This window comes from Ciona robusta, chromosome 8, assembly GCF_009617815.1.
Source record: "Ciona robusta chromosome 8, ASM961781v2".
NCBI lineage: Eukaryota > Metazoa > Chordata > Ascidiacea > Phlebobranchia > Cionidae > Ciona > Ciona robusta.
The window spans coordinates 3011791-3033644 of record NC_143242.1 but is presented as its reverse complement, the minus strand read 5'-3'; the positions used below and the strand labels follow the sequence as shown (position 1 = coordinate 3033644).

At 34.7% G+C, this 21854-nt stretch overlaps 6 protein-coding genes across 10 annotated transcripts in view; all 6 read left to right on the top strand.

Moving 5' to 3' along the window:
• The first annotated feature begins 13 nt into the window (after positions 1–13).
• LOC149732302 (uncharacterized) lies at positions 14–1885 on the top strand. 2 transcript variants are annotated; one of them, XM_089883178.1, is made up of 6 exons: positions 14–312; positions 383–505; positions 564–759; positions 854–1036; positions 1112–1219; positions 1275–1885. In XM_089883178.1, exons 1-6 carry the CDS (start codon positions 173–175, stop codon positions 1479–1481), a joined length of 957 nt encoding a protein of 318 aa, XP_089739304.1. In that variant the 5' UTR covers positions 14–172; the 3' UTR covers positions 1482–1885. The 2 variants fall into 2 exon arrangements, with proteins under 2 accessions (XP_089739304.1, XP_089739305.1); XM_089883179.1 differs by having other exon boundaries at positions 1112–1252; positions 1328–1885.
• Positions 1886–2212: 327 nt separating this feature from the next.
• LOC149732301 (uncharacterized) lies at positions 2213–6818 on the top strand. 3 transcript variants are annotated; one of them, XM_089883177.1, is made up of 7 exons: positions 2213–2462; positions 2746–2863; positions 2959–3081; positions 3644–3839; positions 4245–4430; positions 4533–4640; positions 4693–6818. In XM_089883177.1, the coding sequence occupies exons 2-7, from the start codon at positions 2850–2852 to the stop codon at positions 4897–4899; spliced, it is 834 nt and encodes a 277-aa protein (XP_089739303.1). In that variant the 5' UTR covers positions 2213–2462; positions 2746–2849; the 3' UTR covers positions 4900–6818. The 3 variants fall into 3 exon arrangements, with proteins under 3 accessions (XP_089739303.1, XP_089739301.1, XP_089739302.1); XM_089883175.1 differs by having other exon boundaries at positions 2746–2901; XM_089883176.1 differs by lacking the exon at positions 4533–4640 and having other exon boundaries at positions 2746–2901.
• A 41-nt stretch (positions 6819–6859) lies between these two features.
• On the top strand, positions 6860–8660 carry LOC149732300 (uncharacterized). Its single transcript, XM_089883180.1, has 2 exons — positions 6860–7650; positions 8244–8660. The coding sequence occupies exons 1-2, from the start codon at positions 6860–6862 to the stop codon at positions 8398–8400; spliced, it is 948 nt and encodes a 315-aa protein (XP_089739306.1). The 3' UTR covers positions 8401–8660.
• LOC149732299 (AP-1 complex subunit mu-1-like) lies at positions 8660–15873 on the top strand. The gene is made up of 12 exons (XM_089883163.1): positions 8660–8799; positions 9140–9223; positions 9511–9651; positions 10097–10227; positions 10513–10621; positions 10889–11051; positions 12149–12291; positions 12812–12883; positions 13246–13404; positions 14442–14567; positions 15157–15232; positions 15595–15873. The coding sequence occupies exons 1-12, from the start codon at positions 8758–8760 to the stop codon at positions 15615–15617; spliced, it is 1269 nt and encodes a 422-aa protein (XP_089739289.1). The 5' UTR covers positions 8660–8757; the 3' UTR covers positions 15618–15873.
• Positions 15874–16875: 1002 nt separating this feature from the next.
• On the top strand, positions 16876–19758 carry LOC149732298 (uncharacterized). The gene has a single exon (XM_089883152.1). It carries the CDS (start codon positions 16985–16987, stop codon positions 19070–19072), a length of 2088 nt encoding a protein of 695 aa, XP_089739278.1. The 5' UTR covers positions 16876–16984; the 3' UTR covers positions 19073–19758.
• The window catches only part of LOC149732297 (phospholipid-transporting ATPase ABCA1-like), a 35795-nt gene continuing 33693 nt past the window's right edge, over positions 19753–21854 (top strand). For both annotated transcript variants that reach the window (XM_089883151.1, XM_089883150.1), the window contains exons 1-4: positions 19753–19887; positions 20154–20247; positions 20783–20933; positions 21473–21606. In XM_089883151.1, the coding sequence (XP_089739277.1) occupies positions 19825–19887; positions 20154–20247; positions 20783–20933; positions 21473–21606 (442 nt within the window). In that variant the 5' untranslated portion in view covers positions 19753–19824. The remainder of the gene's footprint in view (positions 19888–20153; positions 20248–20782; positions 20934–21472; positions 21607–21854) is intronic.

Sequence of the window (21854 nt, the reverse complement as noted above, 5' to 3'; positions counted from 1 at the left end):
GTCAAGCAATATGTGTAAACGGAGTTGCACTATGCAAATATAAATGAAAAGTACAATTGTATATTATATGTTGCATGTCCAGACCTTGTAAGCTCTTGTGCTAACGGCTAATAATTAAGCTACTGCATTGAAATAAAGGTTGTCACACACCTGCCAAAACACTTGACTCAGAATGCTGCCCATTATTGATTTCAAGCAATGTCGACCTGGTGTTGAAGCTAGTGACAAAGAAATAAACGAAACGGCTAAGCTATTGGTGGATGCTTTGTCTACAGCAGGTTTTGCATATTTAAAAAATTATGGAATAAAAAGGCAAGAAACTCTACATTTACTTTATAATCAGCCTTTTTGAACGAAATAGTAACTATAGATACATTTACAGAGAAACCATTAGTGAAGTCAGAAACGCCGCGGATCTAGTGTTCTGTTCACCAACTGACAAGAAGAACATTTATAAAAGAAACCCAGAAACCACTTTCGGCTACATTGCGCTCAGTACAGAAAAGTACGTCAAGTTCAAGAGTGCATGCAACTTATTTGTTTCTTTTTTTCTTGTATATTAGGGCGAATCTAGCTTTACCCACCGACTACAAAGAAGTATTTAATATACCCGGCTCGGGTGTAGATCCATCCGTAGGCGCAAAATGGCCACATGAACTTTCACCAAACTTTGCTTCATACTCGAAATCTTTCATGGAAGAATGCAAGAGTCTGTCTTTGAGAATTCTCGAAGTGATCGCTGTCGGATTACAGTTGAAGGTAAAAGTTGACAAGTTGGATATTTTGTGCAATGGAAAATATGTGAACATATTATAAGCTTTATATACCCAATGCGTACCGTATTTTTTGACAGGATCGCCATGCTTTGAAGAATGCCCATCAATTTCTAAACCAAAAAAATAGTATGGGTACTCTTAGATATGCATATTATCCACCAATTAAAGACGATGTTAAACCCGAACAAAGACGAGTAAGCGAACATTCAGATTGGGGTTCGATCACTTTGCTCTTTGTTGACAGCAGTGGCGGATTACAGGTGTGCAGTTTCACTTATTAGCATAAAAGTCGTTTAATTAGTTTCCACGATCTAGTAACTTGTAAGTTAAAATAGATTGAGACGGAAGGGTCATACAAAGATGTCCCTGTAATAGAAGACACGATTTTGATCAACATTGGAGATGCGTTGGAATTTTGGACAAATGGGAAACTGAAGTCGACAGTATGTAACTACAACTGGATCATAGGAACAGAGGTATAATTTGGTTATTTTCCAGAAACACCGTGTTAATATACCAGACGATGAGGTAAAGCGAAATTCATCTCGAAGGTCGATTGTATATTTCGCTTTCCCTGATAATGATGTCGTGATCAATCAACCTCTTCAGTTCAAGGGTGATGCAGATGTTCCGGATCCTGTGAAAGATCCGATAACAGCTTTGAAATATTGCGAGATCAAAATGAAAGAATATTTTTCAACCTAGTTACAAAGTGTAAAAATGTTTCTTGTACAAGCGCTGCTTCTCCGATATTTATGTAGATACTGTGGAAAAAGACGGGACACGCTTAGCACAATATATCCAAAAATGCTGATCGTGTTTTAAACAACTAACAACGGTCAGTGGAATTCGTGAAGGTTTTATATTTCTTTGAATATTCGGTTTTATAATACGATTTTATAATTCTTTAACTATTCTTTGTTTACTATCAAGTGATACGATTAAATAGAACGAAAAGGTGTCCCATCTTTTCTCACCCTATACTATACTAAATCGCAAAATGTTATTTACGGTAATTTTAACAAATGTTGTCTATATTGCTTTTCTTTTTTTGCCAAGTCATATGTCTTCGTACAAGTGTGTTTAAATCTAATGCATTGCGCACTACATGCGTAAAGTGGTTCGTTGGTCTTGCATATTATAGCTTAGTTATAGTGCATGCGCTTGCTATAGCAGTTACAAAGAGATTGTGTGTTGTTTTTTTGTCAGAAAAAACTGTATGTGCTGAACACTTGTATACCTCCGATGCAATCGTAAACATTTTTAGGATTATAAGGTTCACATATTACGCATCTTGTATTTCCCCAGTGCTCAGAATCATCTATGGACGCGCTTTAGTAGAAAGTCTGTATTGATGTTTTATGTGATTGCCAATTTCTACCGGCCCTTTCAAGACTACTGTAGTAGTAAAGTAAATGACTGGCCTGACAAAATTTTCAAGTTCTCCAGTGGCGAGTCATTCTGCTACTAAAGCAATAGGACGCCGATTTGCAAAACAACCTCGCTCTGCAAGTATTGACCTGATGGCGTCATTATTTCCCATTGGCTCATTGGCGTCTGTGGTTTTTTACGTTTGACTGAGTGGGCTACGTGACATTGTAAAAGTTGTGTTAGTTCAGTTGTATACTCGCTGATGCGGATCTAAATTCTTTTCTAATCGTTTGATGCCGGAATACAGATATTTAGGTGTGTATTCGTTTCCTGTTTATATCCGAAACGATTTGACTAATCACTTTAGGTTAATAGACAGTATCAGCCTTGTTTTACGCAATGAGATGTTAAATTCTGTTTCGCTGTCGCTTCGTTAAAGCATGTACAGCCAAACAGTATAACCACATAGTATAGTTGTAGTATACGTAAGCTACAGCGATGTACAGTAAAATTATGTCCTCAGATTGTGTATAAGCTTTTGGACAAACGCCTATATTATCATATATTGCATTGAAATCAAGGTGACTAACAATTGCAGATACACTTGACTTAGAATGCTGCCCATCGTTGATTTCAAGCAATGTCGACCTGGTGTTGAAGTTAGTGACAAAGAAATAAACGAAACGGCCAAGCTATTGGTGGATGCTTTGTCCACAGTAGGTTTTGCATATCTAAAGAATTGTGGAATAAAAAGGTGAGAATTTACAATGACAAGTACTTTTAAAACGAACATGACTATGCATGTTTACAGAGAAACTGTCGAAGAACTCAGAAACACCGCCGATGAAATATTTGATGCACCAACTGATAAGAAGAACATTTATAAAAGAAATCCAAAAACCACTTTTGGTTATATTGGGTTTAGTACAGAAAAGTATGTAAACTTGATATCTGCATGTAACTTTGTTGTTCATTTACTCTCATATTTGCTGAATTCACTCTGAATTAAGTTACTTGTTATACATACATGTATAGCTTTTATAGGATGCATTTATAGGTATGGTGGGGCGGAGAAAGATGGGACACCTTTAGCACATAATATGTAAATATCCTGATCGTGTTTTAAACAAATAACAATGGCCTAAGGGGGTTGTGAAGGCATGGTTTTATAATTCTTTGAATTTTCTTTGTTTACCACCAAATTGGACGGGAAAACAGAATGAACAGGTTTCCCATCTTCCCCCACCCTAATATATCAAACCTTCATGTGTATATAAAGAATTTGGTCGGAGCTTGGTCTATAAGCTCTAATCAATGCAACAAGTTGGATGCATGTCCCATATTTATTACAATGTACTGAGAAGGCCATGATGGGAACTTTATATTTTCTGTCCTTTTCGACAACAACATACTAAGGCTTCACGTATACAGCTCAAAGGCAAATTTATTATGCATTAACTGAAAGGTTATTTTTTTCTTAACTTTGTATATTTTAGGGTGGACCCAGCCTTACCTGTCGACTATAAAGAGGCGTTTAATGTGCCCGGTTTTGCTTTAGATCCATCTGTAGGCGCAAAATGGCCACATGAACTTTCACTTAACTTTGCCCCACTTACCAAATCCTTTATGGAAGAATGCAAGAGTCTGGCTTTAATAATACTAGAAGTGATCGCTGTTGGGTTACAACTTAAGGTATGTTAATAAAGAAAAAAAGATTTTTGCATTAAAACGTTCGTAGTAACTTGTAAGCGGCGGGCACGAGATGTATATGAAATAGAACATCCGCACCCGTGTGTTATAGGACTGCCGTTTTTAGTCATAAGATGGCAAGGAAGTTATACATTTGTAACGTCAACCGCTTAACATTCGTACCGTGTTATATAATAGGCCTATAGGGTGGCGGAAGATGGGACATCTTTTCATTCTATCTTCTCGTTTAATTTAGTAGTAAACAAGGAACATGCAAAGAAGTATAAAACCTTATCCCCACGACTCCCATAGACCCTTTTATTTATTTAAAACACAGTTACGATTTTCGTACATTGTGTGATAAATGGTGTTCCTTCTCCCACTCTACTATACCCATGCTATTAAAAGGATCGCCACGTTTTGCAAAATGCTCATCAACACTTAAACCTTAAACACAGTTTGGGAGGTGCTCTCAAATATCTTTATTATCCACCAATTAAAGAGGATGTTAAACCCGAACAAAAACGACTGGGCGAACATTCAGATTGGGGTTCGATCATTTTGCTTTTTGTTGACAACACTGGCGGGCTTCAGGTATTTAGATTTTAAACAATTGTAATGTCGTGGGTTAACTAAATGAGTTGGTCAGTTATACTGTGCGTTGACGTAGGCAAATTGTAACTTTAAAAAAAATAGATTGAGACGGAAGGGACATACAAAGATGTCCCTGTAATAGAAGACACGATTTTGATCAACATTGGAGATGCGTTGGAATATTGGACAAAAGGGAAACTAAAGTCGACAGTATAAATAAAACATAACTATAATGACAGTACACTAACTTGATTTTTCCCAGAAACATCGTATAAATATACCCCAAGATGAATGGCGAAGAAATTCATCTCGAAGGTCGATTGTATACTTCGCTTATCCTGATAATGATGTCGTGATCAATCAACCTCTGCAGTTCAAGGGTGATGCAGATGTTCCGGATCCTGTAAAAGATCCGATAACAGCTTTGAAATATTGTGAGATTAAAATGAAAGAAGCGCATGTATATTAAATATATTTTAAATAAATCGTACCATGTTTATTACGGTAATTATAATGTTGTATGTAGAGTGAGGTGGGGAAGATGGGACACTTTTAACACATAATATCCAAGTATCCTGATCATGTTATATGTACCTTGTTTACTACTAAATGAAACGAGAAAATAGGGTTAAAGGTGTTCTATTTTCCCCACCCTACTGTATGTTGCTTCTTTAGTTCACGAATGGTAGATGTGTGAAAATATTGGCATATTGTTTTGAGATTATTAATAAGATCGGGTTTACTTCAGTGTGTCTTTATCGGGGTAAATCGTGACATACAGTGGGAGGGGGGAAGATAGGCACCTTTTAACTGTACTTTCTCGTCGCATTCATTAGTAAACAAAGAATATTTAAAGCATTATAAAACTATATCCCCGCGACTCACATATAGACCGTTGTTAATTGTTTAAAACACGATCAGGATACTTGAATATTATGTGCTAAAGGTGTCCCATTTCCCCCCCACCCCACTCTATATGTCAGATGTCCCATCTTACGCCAAGTCGTCAAGATAAGGTTTTATAATTCTTTGAATAGTCTTTGTTTACTACGAAATAGGACGAAAAAATAAAAAAGGTGTCTCATCTTCCCTCACCTTATTATGTATATAAGCCTTTTGAACGTGATTAAAGCATCAATTACTGTATATTTTACATAATTTTAGCTAATCCGTTTCATTTGGTGTTTTATGTTTTTGTTTTTGTTATTGTTATACTCAATTTTGATACCATAGTTGTTTTTTCAAAATCGTGCGTCTTCGTTAAGTGTGATTTGACTTTGGTTTTTGATTAGGTAAGATCGTCGCTGGAACGTTAGCTAAACTCGCGTTTATCAAAATACATAGCTTACATATTTATAAATATTTTAGAGTCGGTATAAAACTATACTGTGATAAACCACTCTGTCACTGCACACGCATGGGAACCCACTTTTAGAATTTGCCTACTGTGTGACGCAATACATTTGTTGAAGTAAAAATTTTGTTGGGGGAAAATCCACAACAATATCATAGGCATAGATTTTAGTTTACATCTGTATATATTTCCAATGGAATTTTAAGCGGGATTCCGTACTCTTTTTAATATGACTTTAGCGTCTGGAAGCACTGCTACTGTCAACCTGTAGAAAATTTTAAAGGAAGGGAAATATAAAGCGTAAACCGTTGTGGTGTACGACTGTATAGACTACGAGTTATAGTTTGTGTAAAATGTTTTAGCTTACAGTATTACAATTCCGTGCCAAAATTGCGTTACTGGATCGAGGAGATAAAAGTGGAAAATCCCAAAGCCATAAGGCACAACAGTAATCTGAGTAATAACGTATTTGTTTGTAAATCCCGTGTCTGAAACAATTTAGTTTCTCTTATTACTTATATACTTCAATACTCGTGATGTGTAGTGTTGTTTGTTGTTTCCTAAAGCTTCTTTCTGCATAATAAATGGCCTTCCTTATTCACAATATATATAAGCGTTTCTTTAACTGGGGTAAATTTACCCCTCGGGGGAAACTTCTTGTATTTAGAGAGTAAATAAGCTACCAATCAAAATCCATATCCGTTGACGGAACAGAAAAATTGTGCTAAATTGTAGTACTTTACCAGGCATTGAACAACTTGTTGCCAAAAAGCAAGCGCATCCGTCGCATTAAATATAACTGATGGAATTAGTTGTTTTCCCTTTTTAATAAATCAGCGCCATATTACACATTGGGGGGAAATATCTTTGTTAAAAGGGTAAAGCATACAACCAAGTTTAAGAACCACTGGTCTATATTGTTACTGTCATATCTAAAATAAACAATTCAGGAGTGTATGTAGTTTTTTCAATGGGCCATTTCAACAAAATTAATTCTTTGATGTACAATGTTAAGGCACCCTAATATTTATTAGGTTTTCCTTTTAAGTTGTGATTTTTAATTTGATTCTTAAGTATGAATTGGAAGACATGGGAAGAAATGGAAAACGATCTTGGTATATATTATCGACCAACAAATCGGAAACTGGATCGACGGAAAGGTCCAATTGAGAAAGGACAAATCAACTTCAAAATAACCATACCGTCGACACTCAAGCGAAAAATGAAACAAGACGTCGATAAGAATTTAAATGAAGAACTTATTGAAAATGCTGATAAACAGCAAAATACAGAAGAACAGTCGCACAGTATGGATCAGATATTTTCCTCTACTCAAATAGGAGCATCAGTGTCTCATAATGTGGAAGATTTGCACTCTGTCAAACGACCAAGGCTCTCCCCTATTATTGCAAAATCAAAACCTGCGGTACAGTCTACCTCTGTTATAATCAACCCTTCTGATGAAGAATCTGACTCTGTATTCGATAAAACTAAATCTAGAGCTGACGTTTCGCATAAAAGTATTCCCATCCATGCAGATGAAAACCAGGCACAAAGTAGTGTGCATTTGGATATGGAAAATTCCGTTCTAATTGATAAAAGTTTTGACAATAGCAAAAATGCAAGTAACAGATTTGATTTACCTGCAACTGCTTCAAAGCCCACAAAATCAACGCAACAAAATGAAAGCGAAATGTTTTTGATAAGTGAATCTGCCACATTGAATGAAAGTTACCATCAAGTATTGTCAAAAGCTAAACATTTCCTGGGAAAATTTAAACCAAAGAAGATTCCATTGAAGGTTAATAACAACCAAACGAAAACAAGCAATACTGACAAACCAAGAAAGATTAAACCACCAAAAGGGTAAGATTTCAAATTCATTAACAAAACTATTCAGATACCCTATACCAATAATGATACTAAAGTCACAAACTCAAAGATATATTAAGTGCAAAACTTATTGGAGGGATTTCTATATTTTCCCTGTGTGGTGAAGAATGACAGTTCTTGTTTTTATATTTTATAGTGTATCGCTGACTATTTAGTCAACCCATAAAAGGGTGAATGAATAAATAAAACTTACTTTATCCTCCCTTGGCGGTAACATGACAGTCGTTAAACACAAGTGTTCTGTTTTATACACCGTATGCCAGCTTATGGGTTACCAAGAATGTTACTTTGTGTGTGATTTTTTTGGGTATTTTTTTATGTGTGGCTGATAATTTGGAAACCTATTAGTGACCACTGGGTTGGAGCAATTGCTATTTTACCTGTCTTGCCTTAAGGCATAAATACCCACAATGGTAACAGTGAAGAGCCTTGAACCGATTACCTCTGGGGCTCTGGGTTAAAGCCTTGAACCTGTATTAACTAAAGGCAGACAGACATTCACTGTACCACAGCGCTAAAACTGTTTCTGTGTTTATGTAAACAATAAACATATTTGTGCTTCATAGGTTTGATGGCTTTGCAGTTGTCCCTCCTATAAATCCAGCATCCAGTAGTGCCAAGCACCGAACCACCTCAAACGAAGTGAATCGAATATCGAGTAACCTCGCACAGTGGAGATATACACTGGAACAACGCTTACTGTCTCAGAGCAGTGATTCATAATGAACATATTATTTCAAACCTCTTTTTGCTTCTTACTGCCATTCAATTAATACACAACTAATTTTTGTTGAAATTGCTGTCTATACCAACATAGCTGTTTTTTTTGCGTTACAATAAAGTTCTTGATTGTTTATTATTTTACAATACAGAATATTTTTTTTAGGGGGGGGGGGGGGGGTTGTTCCTAAAACTGCCATACGTGAATTTTGTTATCTTATTAAAATCAGATTTAAAAATTTCATATTTATATTTTGTATTAGGTCATGATCACTGGGATCACTTGTATATAGTTGAGATAATAACTTTCTACTCTGTATATACAAATTTCATTGAAGAAAGCAAATACTCAACAAAAACATGGTGGCATCTGCTATTTATGTGTTAGACCTTAAAGGAAAGGTAGAAATATATTTATATTATTTTGTATTTTTTACGCAAAATTTTGTTTTTATAGAAGAAAAACTTGATAATAAATAAACATAAATGGCTCGTTTGTCTGCTAGCTGTAGCAACCACGCTTATTGTTTTCCAATTTAATGTAAATATGTATTTAATTAACTGTAAGCGAATTTAACAACTGTTGTTTTGTCGCTATATCCTGTCTTTTCGTTTAAAATATTTCTAAATCTTCCCTACTGTAATCAAAGATACAAATAAAGGTATTATATTACTATTTTAAATATGAAACATTAATCTAACGTTTAAGTTTTTGATATAAAATTACAACTATATTTTTCAGGTTTTAATATCACGTAACTACAGAGGAAATATTCCCATGAATGCAATTGATGCATTTCCAAAGTTACTTCTTGAACAAGAAGAGGTAAGTTCAAAGAAATTAAGGTTTTTTACTTACTGCTAAAACACTGTGTGTTACCTGGTATTGCTATGACATTCTTACATATGATTATTTTTCAACGGGCTATATAATACAAGTGTATGTGTATATTTTTCCTGTATATTTATCAGACATGGGATGTTCTTTCATTAGATTGTTATCCTAACTATTAGAAAAAAATGCCTAGAAAGGTGTATAGTTTTAGCTTATTTAAAAGTGTTATGGGACTTAATGCCTCCTGTTTCTATAACACTAAATCTCTGTTACTATAGGAAGGCACATTAACTCCAGTGTTAATGCATGGTGACATTACGTTTGTCTTCATTCGGTTCAGCAATCTTTACATGGTGGCAACAACCAATAAGAATTCGAATGTCATGATGATTTCTTCTTTTATGCACAAACTGTGCCAGGTAGATTTAAGTTTCATATTTTTAAATGGTTTGAATAAGCCTCGCCTTTTTGTATATGCTATAATTTTGTGGTACAAACTACCAACTACGCCTGTTTTATGTTACAGTTTAAAAACCTGGTACCATGCAGTTATTAGGTTTGGTGAAATAAACTTTTGATTACAAGTTTTTGCAACATTATGAATAATATTTCTTAATTTAACATTTTTTTAATTTTGGGTGAGGTCCTTGCCAAGGACCTGGGATTTAGGCCACATTTGGCCCATTACCCCAACACCCGGAAAGCTCATTTTAAGTTTTTCATGCGACCCGTGCCGCAACACCGCATCGCAGTCAGACATGTAAATAACTTAACATTAAACAAAGTTAATGGAATTTATAACTAGAGATGTATATAATAATCAAAATATCACTAAAATTTATTCCCAGTTGTTTTATATTCCAGATTTTTGCTCATTATTTTAAAGAGTTGGAAGAAGAAAGTATAAAAGACAACTTTGTCATTGTTTATGAATTATTTGATGAAGTTATGGACTTCGGGTATCCTCAATTTAGTGATCCAAAAATCCTACAAGAGTAAGATACTGTTTATGGAAAATTTTTATGTATAAATTTTTTTTATGAATATGCTTTCTGCATTATTATTAGGAAAAGAATTTTATTGCTAACAGCTAGTGTTTTTGGCTTAACTTTTAAAGAGTTCTGTGTGTAGGTGTTATTCTGACAGAGGCAGCATATAGTCTTGCCATTCTGTAATGGCATAATTTTTCACAATAAATTAGACAGTAAGTACTAGCATGCAAAACCAACAAAAAAACGATAAAAACACAACATAATATATATATTAACAATCTAATGCAGATATATCACACAAGAAGGTCACAAGTTAGAAATACAAGTCCGACCTCCTTCCACAGTAACTAATGCTGTTTCATGGCGTTCTGAGGGCTTAAAGTATCGCAAAAATGAGGTATATACTCCAGAATTGCTGGACAAATTCCAAACAATTTGTTTAATATTTTCATAAAGCATTTATTTAAAATTTGTTTTAATTTTTTTGCAATACTGTTTATTTTCAAAGAAAACTGTTTAAAGATGTAAATAAAAGCATAGTGTAATCTGTAGGCTTTAAAATGTCTTCAATCAAGAACATTTGGAATTTCTTGAAATAAATCATTTTTTTACTGGTTAAGAAGCAGAAGTTCCCAAATACTATCTATGTTTCATGTATTTTCAGGTTTTCCTTGATGTAATAGAGTCCGTCAACTTGCTTGTAAGTTCAACTGGTAATGTCTTGAGGTCTGAGATAGTTGGAAGCGTCAAGATGAGAGTTTACCTCACTGGGATGCCAGAGTTACGACTCGGACTTAATGATAAAGTCCTCTTCCAGAACACTGGAAGTAAGTATGTTACTTCCTCTTCACTTGCTGAGTGATACGAAATATCAAGTTTAACTAATTGTATTGTATAGAGAGAATACAATCGTTGCACTTTATTTTTGTCAGTTACGTATTTAATATCACTTGATCCTGAATGTTATTTCGTTACGAAATTTTCCACTTTTATGAGCAGTATATCAGGGTCAGATTCACAAAATGTATTAAAGTTTTCTGAAATATTACATGTATACTGTTTAAAACCGGCTGCTAAACAGATAATGTAAAACAGTGGTTCTTAAACTGGAGGGGAAACACTCGGAAGGGGGGCGCAAAAAACTATAAAATAAAGTGTTATTACAGTGGTGTTCAAAAGGCTAAAACACGACGCAGGTAAAAGTTAAATTAAAAAAGCAAATATTTAAGCCTGTTTTTAAACCTTTTACACATGCTAAATGATGAGGTGTCAATCCCTATTATAACGCAAATAATCGCCGTGCGAATTGCTATTATGTCGTAATTAATTGCCAGGCAAAACAATCGCTATTATGATGCAATGAATCCCTACTATTTCATAACAAACAGTCTACCTGGCTAAGAAAAAATGGTAAATATAAGGTTAAAGTATAACGTAAACTGAACAGGTATTTGATTTCACTCTTGTGTTGATCGCGATAAAGTGTTTTACGCAATAATACAGATACAGTTAACCAAGGGGGCGCGGTTTAAAGCATGTCCAATATGTCAGGTTCGGATGTGGTTGATCATGGCAGAAATTAATTGAACACCACTGTGGTAACTTAACAAAAAAGGAGGGGGGGGGCGCAAGTTTGTTGAGATCTTCATTGGGGGGGCGTGCTTCAAAAAGTTTAAGAACCCCTGATGTAAAATATATAATGGCAACGGTTGTTCATTAATTTCAAAGCAGGGATGTGCAAGTTACGAAGTGCTATAAGAATAAATGGAAAAAGGTAGAGTTGGGTAACTGCAATAGTATAATCTAATGGAGCAGATAAAAAACTCCCTGGCCTTAGTTTATGAAATTTATCTATGTTACAACTACAACTGCAAAGCTGTAACTTTTTCTCGCATCGATTTGATGAAACTTTAATGTTAACCAGGAGGGAAGAGCAAAGCTGTTGAGATGGAAGATGTGAAGTTCCATCAATGTGTAAGACTCTCCAGGTTTGAAAATGATCGCACAATCTCATTTATTCCTCCAGATGGTGAATTTGAGTTGATGTCGTACAGGTTAAACACTCATGTAAGTTGAGGCTTAATTTATACAGATTATGCAAGGCAGACACTTAACCACAATTTCTCAAACTTAGTAGTCACTAATGGGTTGTTCAAATTGTCAGCCACACATAAAAAATCCCCCCAAAATAGTCACCCACAAAGTTACATACTAACTCATAAACTGGCACGATGTGTATGAAACAGAACACCTGTGTTATAAGGCCTGTCGTTGCCATGCCACTGCAAGCTAGGGTAATTAAGTAACATTCATTCATACCCTCATTCATGCTATCACTGAATTTGTGCAAATAGAGACTAATCCTGTTATACCTACTATATACTATTTGTGGCTGGGCAGTATTACTTGTATGAAATACATAGAACTAAAATTGAATATAATAATAAATAGAATAAAGCACATAAAACATAGTCGTCTGCACATAAACATGCAGTAATTAGCAAACACTATACAACTGTTGAATTGACTAATTGTGTAACTTCATGGATTCACCTTTTTTATTTATTATTTTATTCTGTTGTTGTAGGTGAAACCACTGATTTGGATTGAATCTGTGATTGAACGACATTCACACAGTCGTGTTGAAATCATGGTTAAGGTTAGAACTTCTTTATTTGATTTAAAATTAAGTTGTCAAATATCTTTCGGATATATTTTTCTAATCAGAACACCATTGCCTCCCTACTCATTAAATTTCTAGTTTTCGTTTTTTTCTGCTTATCTGACAACAGTATGATAACTAGACTGAACATTTGTGAAAATGATTTGATAAGTTAAGCTGTTGTTGTTGTCGGACATACTGCAATACCTAAATTTTCTCTTGCTGGACTTTGTTTTATTCCAAGCTGCTGGCAGTCTAAAGTGAAACGACTACCATGGTATCGATGATTACGTCACACAAATAGGATTGTAGTAACATTTTGGACATTGGTTCATTTAATAAATTTAAATTCATTCAAGGCTAAAAGTCAATTCAAACGTCGCTCGACGGCGAACAATGTCGAAATTCAAATACCGGTTCCAAACGATGCCGATACACCCAAGTTTAAAACATCTGTTGGGAGCGTTAAGTGGGTGCCTGAGACAAGCAATATTGTGTGGACCGTGAAGTCATTCCCAGTAAGTTGGACTTTTTTAGTTTAAAAATATGGGCTTTTATGTATGACGAATCTAGTATAGTTGACTTTTTTAGTTTAAAAATATGGGCTTTTATGTATGACGAATCTAGTATAGTTGACTTTTTTAGTTTAAAAATATGGGCTTTTATGTATGACGAATCTAGTATAGTTGACTTTTTTAGTTTAAAAATATGGGCTTTTATGTATGACGAAAATACGAAGAATGCTTTTATATGTAAAACAAAAAAATTAGTGCTCATCAGTGGTACGTATATATATTTCTATATATAGTAGGATGGGGGAAGTTGACACACCTTTTAACTCTATTTTATCGTCCAATGTGGTAGTAAACAAGAAACTTTCAAAGAATTTTAAAACTATATGCTCAAGACTCCCATAGACCGTTGTTAACTGTTTAAAACAAGATCAGGATATTCAAACATTGTGTGCCAAAGGTGTCCCATCTTCCCCCATCCTACTATACTAATAAATTGTTGTTCATCAGTGGTACATACATATAAATAAACTCAAGTTGTTGGGATACTTAATTGAAATATAGCTATGGTTTTTTTTATTTCCAATACAACAATACACTGTATAAATATGTAACCTGAACAGTAAATCATAGGTGGACGAATCTTGAACAAATGTCTGCAGGATTGTGGCTCTAACTTAAGCTCATAAATTGCATTCAATTTCTTTTTGCTTATACCAGTATCCATGTTATAAGTTTAAGAAATTTATATTTATATTGCATATAATTGACATATAGTAGGGTGACGAAAATGGGACACCGTTTTACTCTATTTTCTCGTCCCATTTGGTATTAAACAAAAAACATTCAAAGAAACTTAAAACCGTACCCTCACGACTCCAATAGACCGTTGTTAATTGTTTAAAACACGATCACGATGTTTAAATAATATCTGCTAAAGGTTTCCCATCTTCCCCCACCCTACTACATGTATATTTATATCTTGAACTAAATATAAATTTACAAACTATATCCCTAACCTTACAAACTGTCTTAATACCCAGGGAGGTAAAGAATATTTAATGAGAGCTCACTTTGGTCTTCCAAGTGTTGAGAGCGAGGAACTTGAGGGAAAACCTCCAATCAGCGTCAAGTTTGAGATTCCTTACTTTACAACATCCGGCATACAGGTTTTACTTGTGGTTATAACTTGTTTAATTATATTGTTTGGCTAATCTGGTATACAAAAAACATGTATTCGACACTTAAAAATATAACTTGTTTGTTTAATCATATTATTTGCGCTCATCTCGTGTATAAAAATTTATTTGACATCGGGCATACACTTGTGGGTATAACTTGTTTAGTCATATTTTATCTTGTATATAAAAACATTTATTTGATTAATATGTGGTCACTAATGAGTTGCCAAATTATCAGCCATACATAAAAAAATAAAAAAAAATCCTAAAAATATAATCACCTACAACCTACAAAGTAACATACATGGTAACTGGTAAACTGGCATCAACACTGGTGTTATAAAGACTGTCGTTTTGCGGCCACATGAGACTAAAGTAGGTTACATTCATCTATATTATTTTTTTTATATACCAGGTGTGTGGAAAAAAAGATTATTTTACATTATTTCTGGTAGCAAAAATACCAGAATATTTTTTTTCCTTTTACTTCCTTGAAATTTGAACTTGGTATGTCCTAATTGCTGTTTAATCTATTGGAGCGGTGTGTTGATTATTTTTGTTGTGTTTGTTTATTTAGGTAAGGTATTTGAAAATCATAGAGAAAAGTGGATACCAAGCTCTGCCTTGGGTGAGGTACATCACACAGAATGGGGGTAAGTATGACCATGTTTTAATTTCAGATACTTTTGTTGCAATCTTTATTTAAATACATCTTATTCTAGTTATGTAAATATATAGTAGGGTGGGGGAACATGGGACACTTTTGGCACCTAATATCCAAATATCCTGATCTTGTTTTAAACAATTAACAACAGTCTATGGGAGTCGGGAAGATTCGGTTTTATATCTCTTTAAATGTTTTTTGGTTAATACTAAATGGGACGATAAAATAGAATAAAAGATAGCCCATCTTCTCCCACTCTACTGTATATAACATGTGCTTTTTACTTACACTTTCTAAAATACAACTAAGAACTTAATATTGTTTTAATTTTAATTGCTTTATTTTTTGCAGATTACCAATTACGAACCAATTGAGCATATTAGCAATGGCATTTCTGACTTCTGGAATAATATAACATGCGCACACTGCAGCGCTAATCATATATCTATTTTTACTTGAATCTGTGTGAGAGTGTATATATTCAATAACATTATCATGTCCTGTTGGGCGTGCTGCATAAACTAAAGCACACCAATGTTTAGGTATGCACTAGAATGATGTTTTTTTTTGAGCTGCATCTTTTTGAAATTGTAGACCAACAAACAAAAAATAAAATTTTAGTGCAATAAATTGTTACTAGTTACTTACTGAATATGAACACGCTCAGTTTATATATTTTGTTAAGTTTGTAAAGGCAAATTGTTTATACCCGCGTGGCAGAGCAACGTCAGTGTTATAACACCAGTGTTCTGCTTCATGCAACTTGCGCTGGTTAACGAGTTACTACAAACGTAATTGTCTGGGTATTGATTTTTGGTTGGTCTTTAATGTATAGTTATATATTATAAACAACCTACAAGTAAGCACTGGGTTTTAGACATTGTCCTAAATATTTCGCAAGGACACAAACGCCCAGTATGGTAGCAGTGGGTCAAGCTCCGACTGTATCTGTGCTTACCACTGCCACGTAGTCGGTGAGAGATATTTTCACTCCCCCCCCCCCAAAAAAAGTTTTATCATTATGCATAACTTAATGAGGTGATTGATATGTATATAATGTATTTCGATTCGTAAGTATTTTGATACCACAAAGCTGGTTTTAGACCCTAGTTACACCGATAACAATATAGAAAGCAAGCAAGACGAGTATCTATCAAAAGGTGACAGTCTACCAAAAAGTACAGTAAAACCTGCCTAGAACATTTGATTTTGATACATCTGACAAATCAATATTACAGAAGCTCTTTTTAAAATCCTAGAAATATTGTTGGTTGGGGATTTATTTTCGACGGTGGGTAAATAAGCAGGTAGTTTGGTATCACTGATCTTGTGACTTTGTGACGTCGATAAAGTCCCCCGGAAAAAGTTAGGTGATTCCCCACTTAAACTGCTTAGCGCTCGGTTGCGTTTTAAAAGGTTCTACGGTTCGGGCTTTATCAGGTCCAAGTTTTCTATAGATTAAGTTTTGCGGGTAAATGGATAGTGAGTTATTCTTAGCTACAGAAAACATGAATTTTGGAATTACACAGACGACTAAAATAGAACAAAACATAGATAACGGAGATAGATAAAACAATGACAAAGAAATAAATCAAAGTTGTGTTATATTACGTTGATTGTATAAATGTCCTCTAAATGTTAAATTTTTACAGATTATATAGAAGCTGGTGATACAATTGTACATTAAATAAAAATATGAAATAAAATAATACTTCTGGAAATTTGCTTTCACCAAATTACAATGGATAGTGAAGGTGAATTTCGTTTATTGTTGCACCAAATATGTGAAGGTTTAACTGGAGAAAATGTCTCCATGATGAAGTTTTTGTGCAAAGATGCTATTCCGCGAAGCAGAGAGTTGGAAACAGCTTTGGATTTTATGGAATATTTTGAAGCAAAAGGATGGATACAAGAGGGGGACTTGGGATTTCTCGCTGAAGTCTTGTATAGGATAAATCGGCATGATCTCCTGAAGTTACTTCCCGGTGTAAAGAACCGTCGAGATTACGAGGAAAATTTTCAAGCTCAGCAGAATAACTTCACGACTTACAGAGTTGTATGTTTCATGCTTGCAGATGAACTAACAGAGGGCGATTTAAAAATTTTGAAGCGTTTATGTGCCGGAAAGATGAGCAAAGCTAATGTTAGAAGATCAGTGGATGTCCTTTCATGGCTCACATGCATGGAGGAGGAAGACCTGCTTTCAGAAGGAGACTTAGACTTCATAATGAGCATCCTACAACACCTTGACAACCAAAAACCATACAAGTTATTTCAGAGAGTTCGCATGAATGACAACACCGTCACTTTGCCCAAAAATCAACAAAAATCAAATGCGTTCCAACCAAACTCTCATTTGCCTGTTGCGTCAGGGTTTAACTCCCTAAGCAAGCAAGAATACAACCATACATCAAAACTAGAACCTCAGTATGTTAGCATGGAAAATCATCGCGCATTCAATGGCGGTTATAACCAATACAATAATTACCAATCTGGTCAATATGAAAACAGCAGCCATACAACAACACCTAAGCAAAGTTTAAACTTTCACAACAACAACCGAGAAAAAACTTTTCAAAATGTAGATGAATCAGATACAACATGGAAACAAAACACAACAAGTGGTTCGTCCACAGCTCCGTACAGTTACCCACATCGTCAAAACGAACCAATGATCGAAAACCCATCATTTTATTACACAGGCAACAATAGTACCACTATGCCAAGTGTACCAATACAAAATGCTGGTTCATCTGAAACGCTTGAATTAAATCGCCAACAGGATTATTCTGGTGATCAATCGAATCAATTCCCAAATCCAACACAGTATTCTGGGGTGTCATCAAATGGAAATGCAATTGTAGGCACAACCAATAATGTGGGTTGTGATGGTACCCCGATGGTTCGTGATTATCTTAATGGGTTTGAGACCCCACCCCCAAGAGCACAGCCCAAGGCACCGGTTTCAGAGATAAAAGATACAAGTACTATGGGTATATTAGATAAATACTCCATGGAGAGAAGAGGTTATTGCCTCATCATTAACAATGAGAATTTTGAAAGGCAAGTTAATGAAGAGGAGATACAAAGAAGGCTTCAGATGACAGAGCGGGATTTTCCAGTTCCGAATGTTGGGTTAAAGGACCGTACAGGCAGCGGTAACGATACAGAACGACTTGAGAATCTTTTTAAAGACTTTGGATTCATCCTCGATGTTCGCAAAGACCTAGATCAGAGAGAAATGGAGAAAGTCATTCAAGAGTACACGAAAAAGGACCATTCCGACAAAGACTGCTTTGTGTGCGTGGTCATGTCTCATGGGCTCTCAGGCTGTGTGTATGGTGTTGATGGCTTGTCTCTTTCTACATCCAAGATCAGCAAATCTTTCAGACCAGGCATGTGCTCCAGCTTAACTGGCAAGCCGAAGATATTTTTCTTCCAAGCCTGCCAGGGTGATCGGACCATGGATGGACATTCCGCTCCAGTTGATGATGTTGAAAGCGACGGAGCTGCTTCTCATGGGCGTCAAGTTCTCCCAAGTGAGTCTGACTTCTTGATTGGCCATTCTACAGTACCAGGCTACCTGTCTTACAGAAGTCGGACCGACGGAAGCTGGTTTATCAGCACTCTTGTTGACAGCCTTGAGAAATACCATGAGAAAGAAGACCTGCTGAGCATAATGATAAATGTGAACCAAGAAATGGCCTCCAAGCCATACAAGCAGATGCCAATGCCTATTGCTACCTTAAGGAAAAAAGTATTTTTCTCAAAACAGAATTCTAATTCAAGCTCAAACCAAAACTGTAATACTCCAGAAGGATGTTTATAGATGTAAAACCACTTTGTTTATTTTCTCGCTTTTTTCTTTTGTTTTGTTAATGTGCTTTTGGGGATCATTTAGTTTTCTGTTCTTGTTGGTTCAATTTATGTACGTGTTTAAACATTAGAGTATGTGTATGCTAGCATAAACTGTAGAGGCTAATATATTTTAGTATACCCTTTTTACATAACAGTCAATAATACAGATAATATCATGCATGCCAGTGATGCCACACCTATTTTAAACAGACATTAAGTATAAAAGCGCTATATAATATTAATGGCAATGAAAAAAAGATGCGTATACATTGATTTACATATTTTAGCCACCATATATATTTACAACAGTGGCTTTGTAATTTGTAGACATGCTAACACTGCTTTTTTAAATGCCAATTATCTGTTAATGTTAATATAGTGCATAGTTGTATTGGTATAATATGACAACCATTTTTTAATACCTGTTTTCTAAATTAGTTTGGTGCATAGCTTCTTCATTAGCTATGCTGTTAAAACCACTGAATTCCATTTTCTCTTCTTTATTTACTGGGTATGGTTAATAAAAATTGGTTGTTAATGCAAAGGTAACATACTTTTTTGTGGCCACGTTAAATTGTGTGGCAAATAAAACACTCATTTTTTTAGTAATGTCATACAAACTCATGTACATAATTATGTTTGATTTCATGTTACTAGCTCAGCGGTACAAATAGGATAGGAATGATAAGTCTAAAACATATTCTGTAAAAAGATCTGTAAATCATGTTTTGGAAACAGCTTTATCTGTTACTGTGGAAAAATTTTATACTCAGGAAAAGACACCCAGTAAGTTTTTCTTGTTGAATTTTTTTAATTTTTTTTTTCTATTGTGTACATATGTCTCAGTTACTGTTATATTCATTTTTTAGCACAAGTATAGATACTAGGTAGGCTGTTACTCATATTATTGTACACTTATTTCCAAGAACTAACCTTTCGAGATATAAAAGTAACATATTTATTTAAAACAACACCTTGTCTGAGATGACAAGAAACTATGTCAGTTTGTTGTAGTTCATAAAATGTATAATTCTTGGTATATTGTTTTACAGGTACGAACTATAATAGAAATCTTATGGCCAATTTTTCTCTTCGCAATTCTGGTCGCCATTCGTAAAACTCAACCGATTGATACAAAAGGAGAATGTAAGTTAAACGCAGTATAATACTCTGATGTCATTGTGACGAGCCATTTTATTGTTTACCATAAGCTAACACAAAAGCCTTGTGACACTGGGCATATATATGTCTTTGAATAAACCAAAAACAAACATTGCTTTTCCTTCATTGAAACTATAGCGGATATGTTTTATAGGTTATTGGAGTCCTCCTCCTAACAGAGTTTTGTGTATGGTTACCTAAAACAACCTGTCAATCTAAAAATAAACGGTTTCGAAACTGCCAAAAGATTGATTGAATGTCTGCATGTGTCGTGATGCTGATTAGTTATAATTAGCCTATCAGCTTACACGATTTCGACAATAGGAAACTCCAGTTCTTAACCCCAATGACCAGAAAGAAAACTTTAACTTAAAATTCCTGTTTGAAAAACTAGTTTATACCTTTTTAATTTTTAACTTTAATTATAATGACATCAAACTATATTTTAAATTGCTTATATCCAATGTCCAATTATTTCTAATATTTTCCACTTTTTAACATGATTTATTCTCCTGTTAAGGTCACTACCCAGGGCGTGCTATGCCAAGTGCTGGTGTGTATCCATGGTTTAAAAGTTTACTTTGTGACCTGGAGAACCCTTGTTTTAGCAAGATGGTGCCATCAGAGGTGCCTGGACAAATCAACTCCCCTGAAAATGGAAACGGGAATGGGTCTGTATATTGTTAACATGTATTGTATTGTGTTCAAAAAAAATATATAGTAGGGTGGGAAAAGATGAGACACCTTTAGCCCATAATATTCAAAAATCCTGATCGTTTTAAATAATTAACGATGGTGTATGTGAGTTGTTAGGATATGGTTTTATAATTTTTTCTTGTTTTTTGTTTACTATCAAATGAAACGAGAAAATAGAGTTAAACGGTGTCCTATCTTCCCCCACCCTACTGTATTATATATCAACTTTCAAAAGAGTGTAGTTTTATGCTTGCTCAAGATTACATCGATGGTTATTTTTATTTTGTCTGTTTTCAAAACTATTTTTACAAACCTGTATGTGCAGTTTTTACCTAGGCGTTTTACTGTAAGCTGTCGGTAAACACAGCTTTGTTTAGACCAATTTACTTTCTGTCCCAATTATTAGTCATTAGTTCCACTTATGAGTAATTATTACGTCGCATGTCAGGCAAGTCATATATATATATGGGGTAACAGTCATACCATGCTAGTGGTTCAATTTGTATAATTACAGCCTTTTGAATTCTCTTGGTGGAATATTTCAACTCGTCCAGCAAAATACATCAGTGCTCTCAAACCCTGGTCAATTAAACAGTGATCTACAAGCATTATTGAACCTCACGCAGTCTGTCAACACATCACGCGTGGGTGAGTGCAATGTACTCATAATAAACATGCTAACATATTAGTAGTAAAAATGCACTGTGCAAGCATATTAGTAATATTATACCATTAGCATATGGAATATTTATGGTAAATAATCATTTAAAATTAAAGGGCATTTTAGCATCATAATGTTTGAAAATAGGCTGGGCCTTTAGATAGTAGCTGTTAAAACCTGTAACATGCTACATATGTCATAGAAAGTAAGAAATTTTTTGTTATGGAAAATTAAG

Coding starts and splice junctions, on each gene's coding strand:
- LOC149732302 (XM_089883178.1), top strand. CDS start 173: ATGCTGCCCATTATTGATTTCAAGCAATGTCGACCTGGTGTTGAAGCT. Junction 760..853: donor CTGTCGGATTACAGTTGAAG/GTAAAAGTTGAC, acceptor ATTTTTTGACAG/GATCGCCATGCTTTGAAGAA. Junction 1,220..1,274: donor ATGGGAAACTGAAGTCGACA/GTATGTAACTAC, acceptor GTTATTTTCCAG/AAACACCGTGTTAATATACC.
- LOC149732301 (XM_089883175.1), top strand. CDS start 2,762: ATGCTGCCCATCGTTGATTTCAAGCAATGTCGACCTGGTGTTGAAGTT. Junction 3,082..3,643: donor ATTGGGTTTAGTACAGAAAA/GTATGTAAACTT, acceptor TGTATATTTTAG/GGTGGACCCAGCCTTACCTG. Junction 3,840..4,244: donor CTGTTGGGTTACAACTTAAG/GTATGTTAATAA, acceptor TGCTATTAAAAG/GATCGCCACGTTTTGCAAAA.
- LOC149732300 (XM_089883180.1), top strand. CDS start 6,860: ATGAATTGGAAGACATGGGAAGAAATGGAAAACGATCTTGGTATATAT. Junction 7,651..8,243: donor AAGATTAAACCACCAAAAGG/GTAAGATTTCAA, acceptor TGTGCTTCATAG/GTTTGATGGCTTTGCAGTTG.
- LOC149732299 (XM_089883163.1), top strand. CDS start 8,758: ATGGTGGCATCTGCTATTTATGTGTTAGACCTTAAAGGAAAG. Junction 8,800..9,139: donor TGTTAGACCTTAAAGGAAAG/GTAGAAATATAT, acceptor TATATTTTTCAG/GTTTTAATATCACGTAACTA. Junction 13,405..14,441: donor GGACCGTGAAGTCATTCCCA/GTAAGTTGGACT, acceptor CTTAATACCCAG/GGAGGTAAAGAATATTTAAT.
- LOC149732298 (XM_089883152.1), top strand. CDS start 16,985: ATGGATAGTGAAGGTGAATTTCGTTTATTGTTGCACCAAATATGTGAA.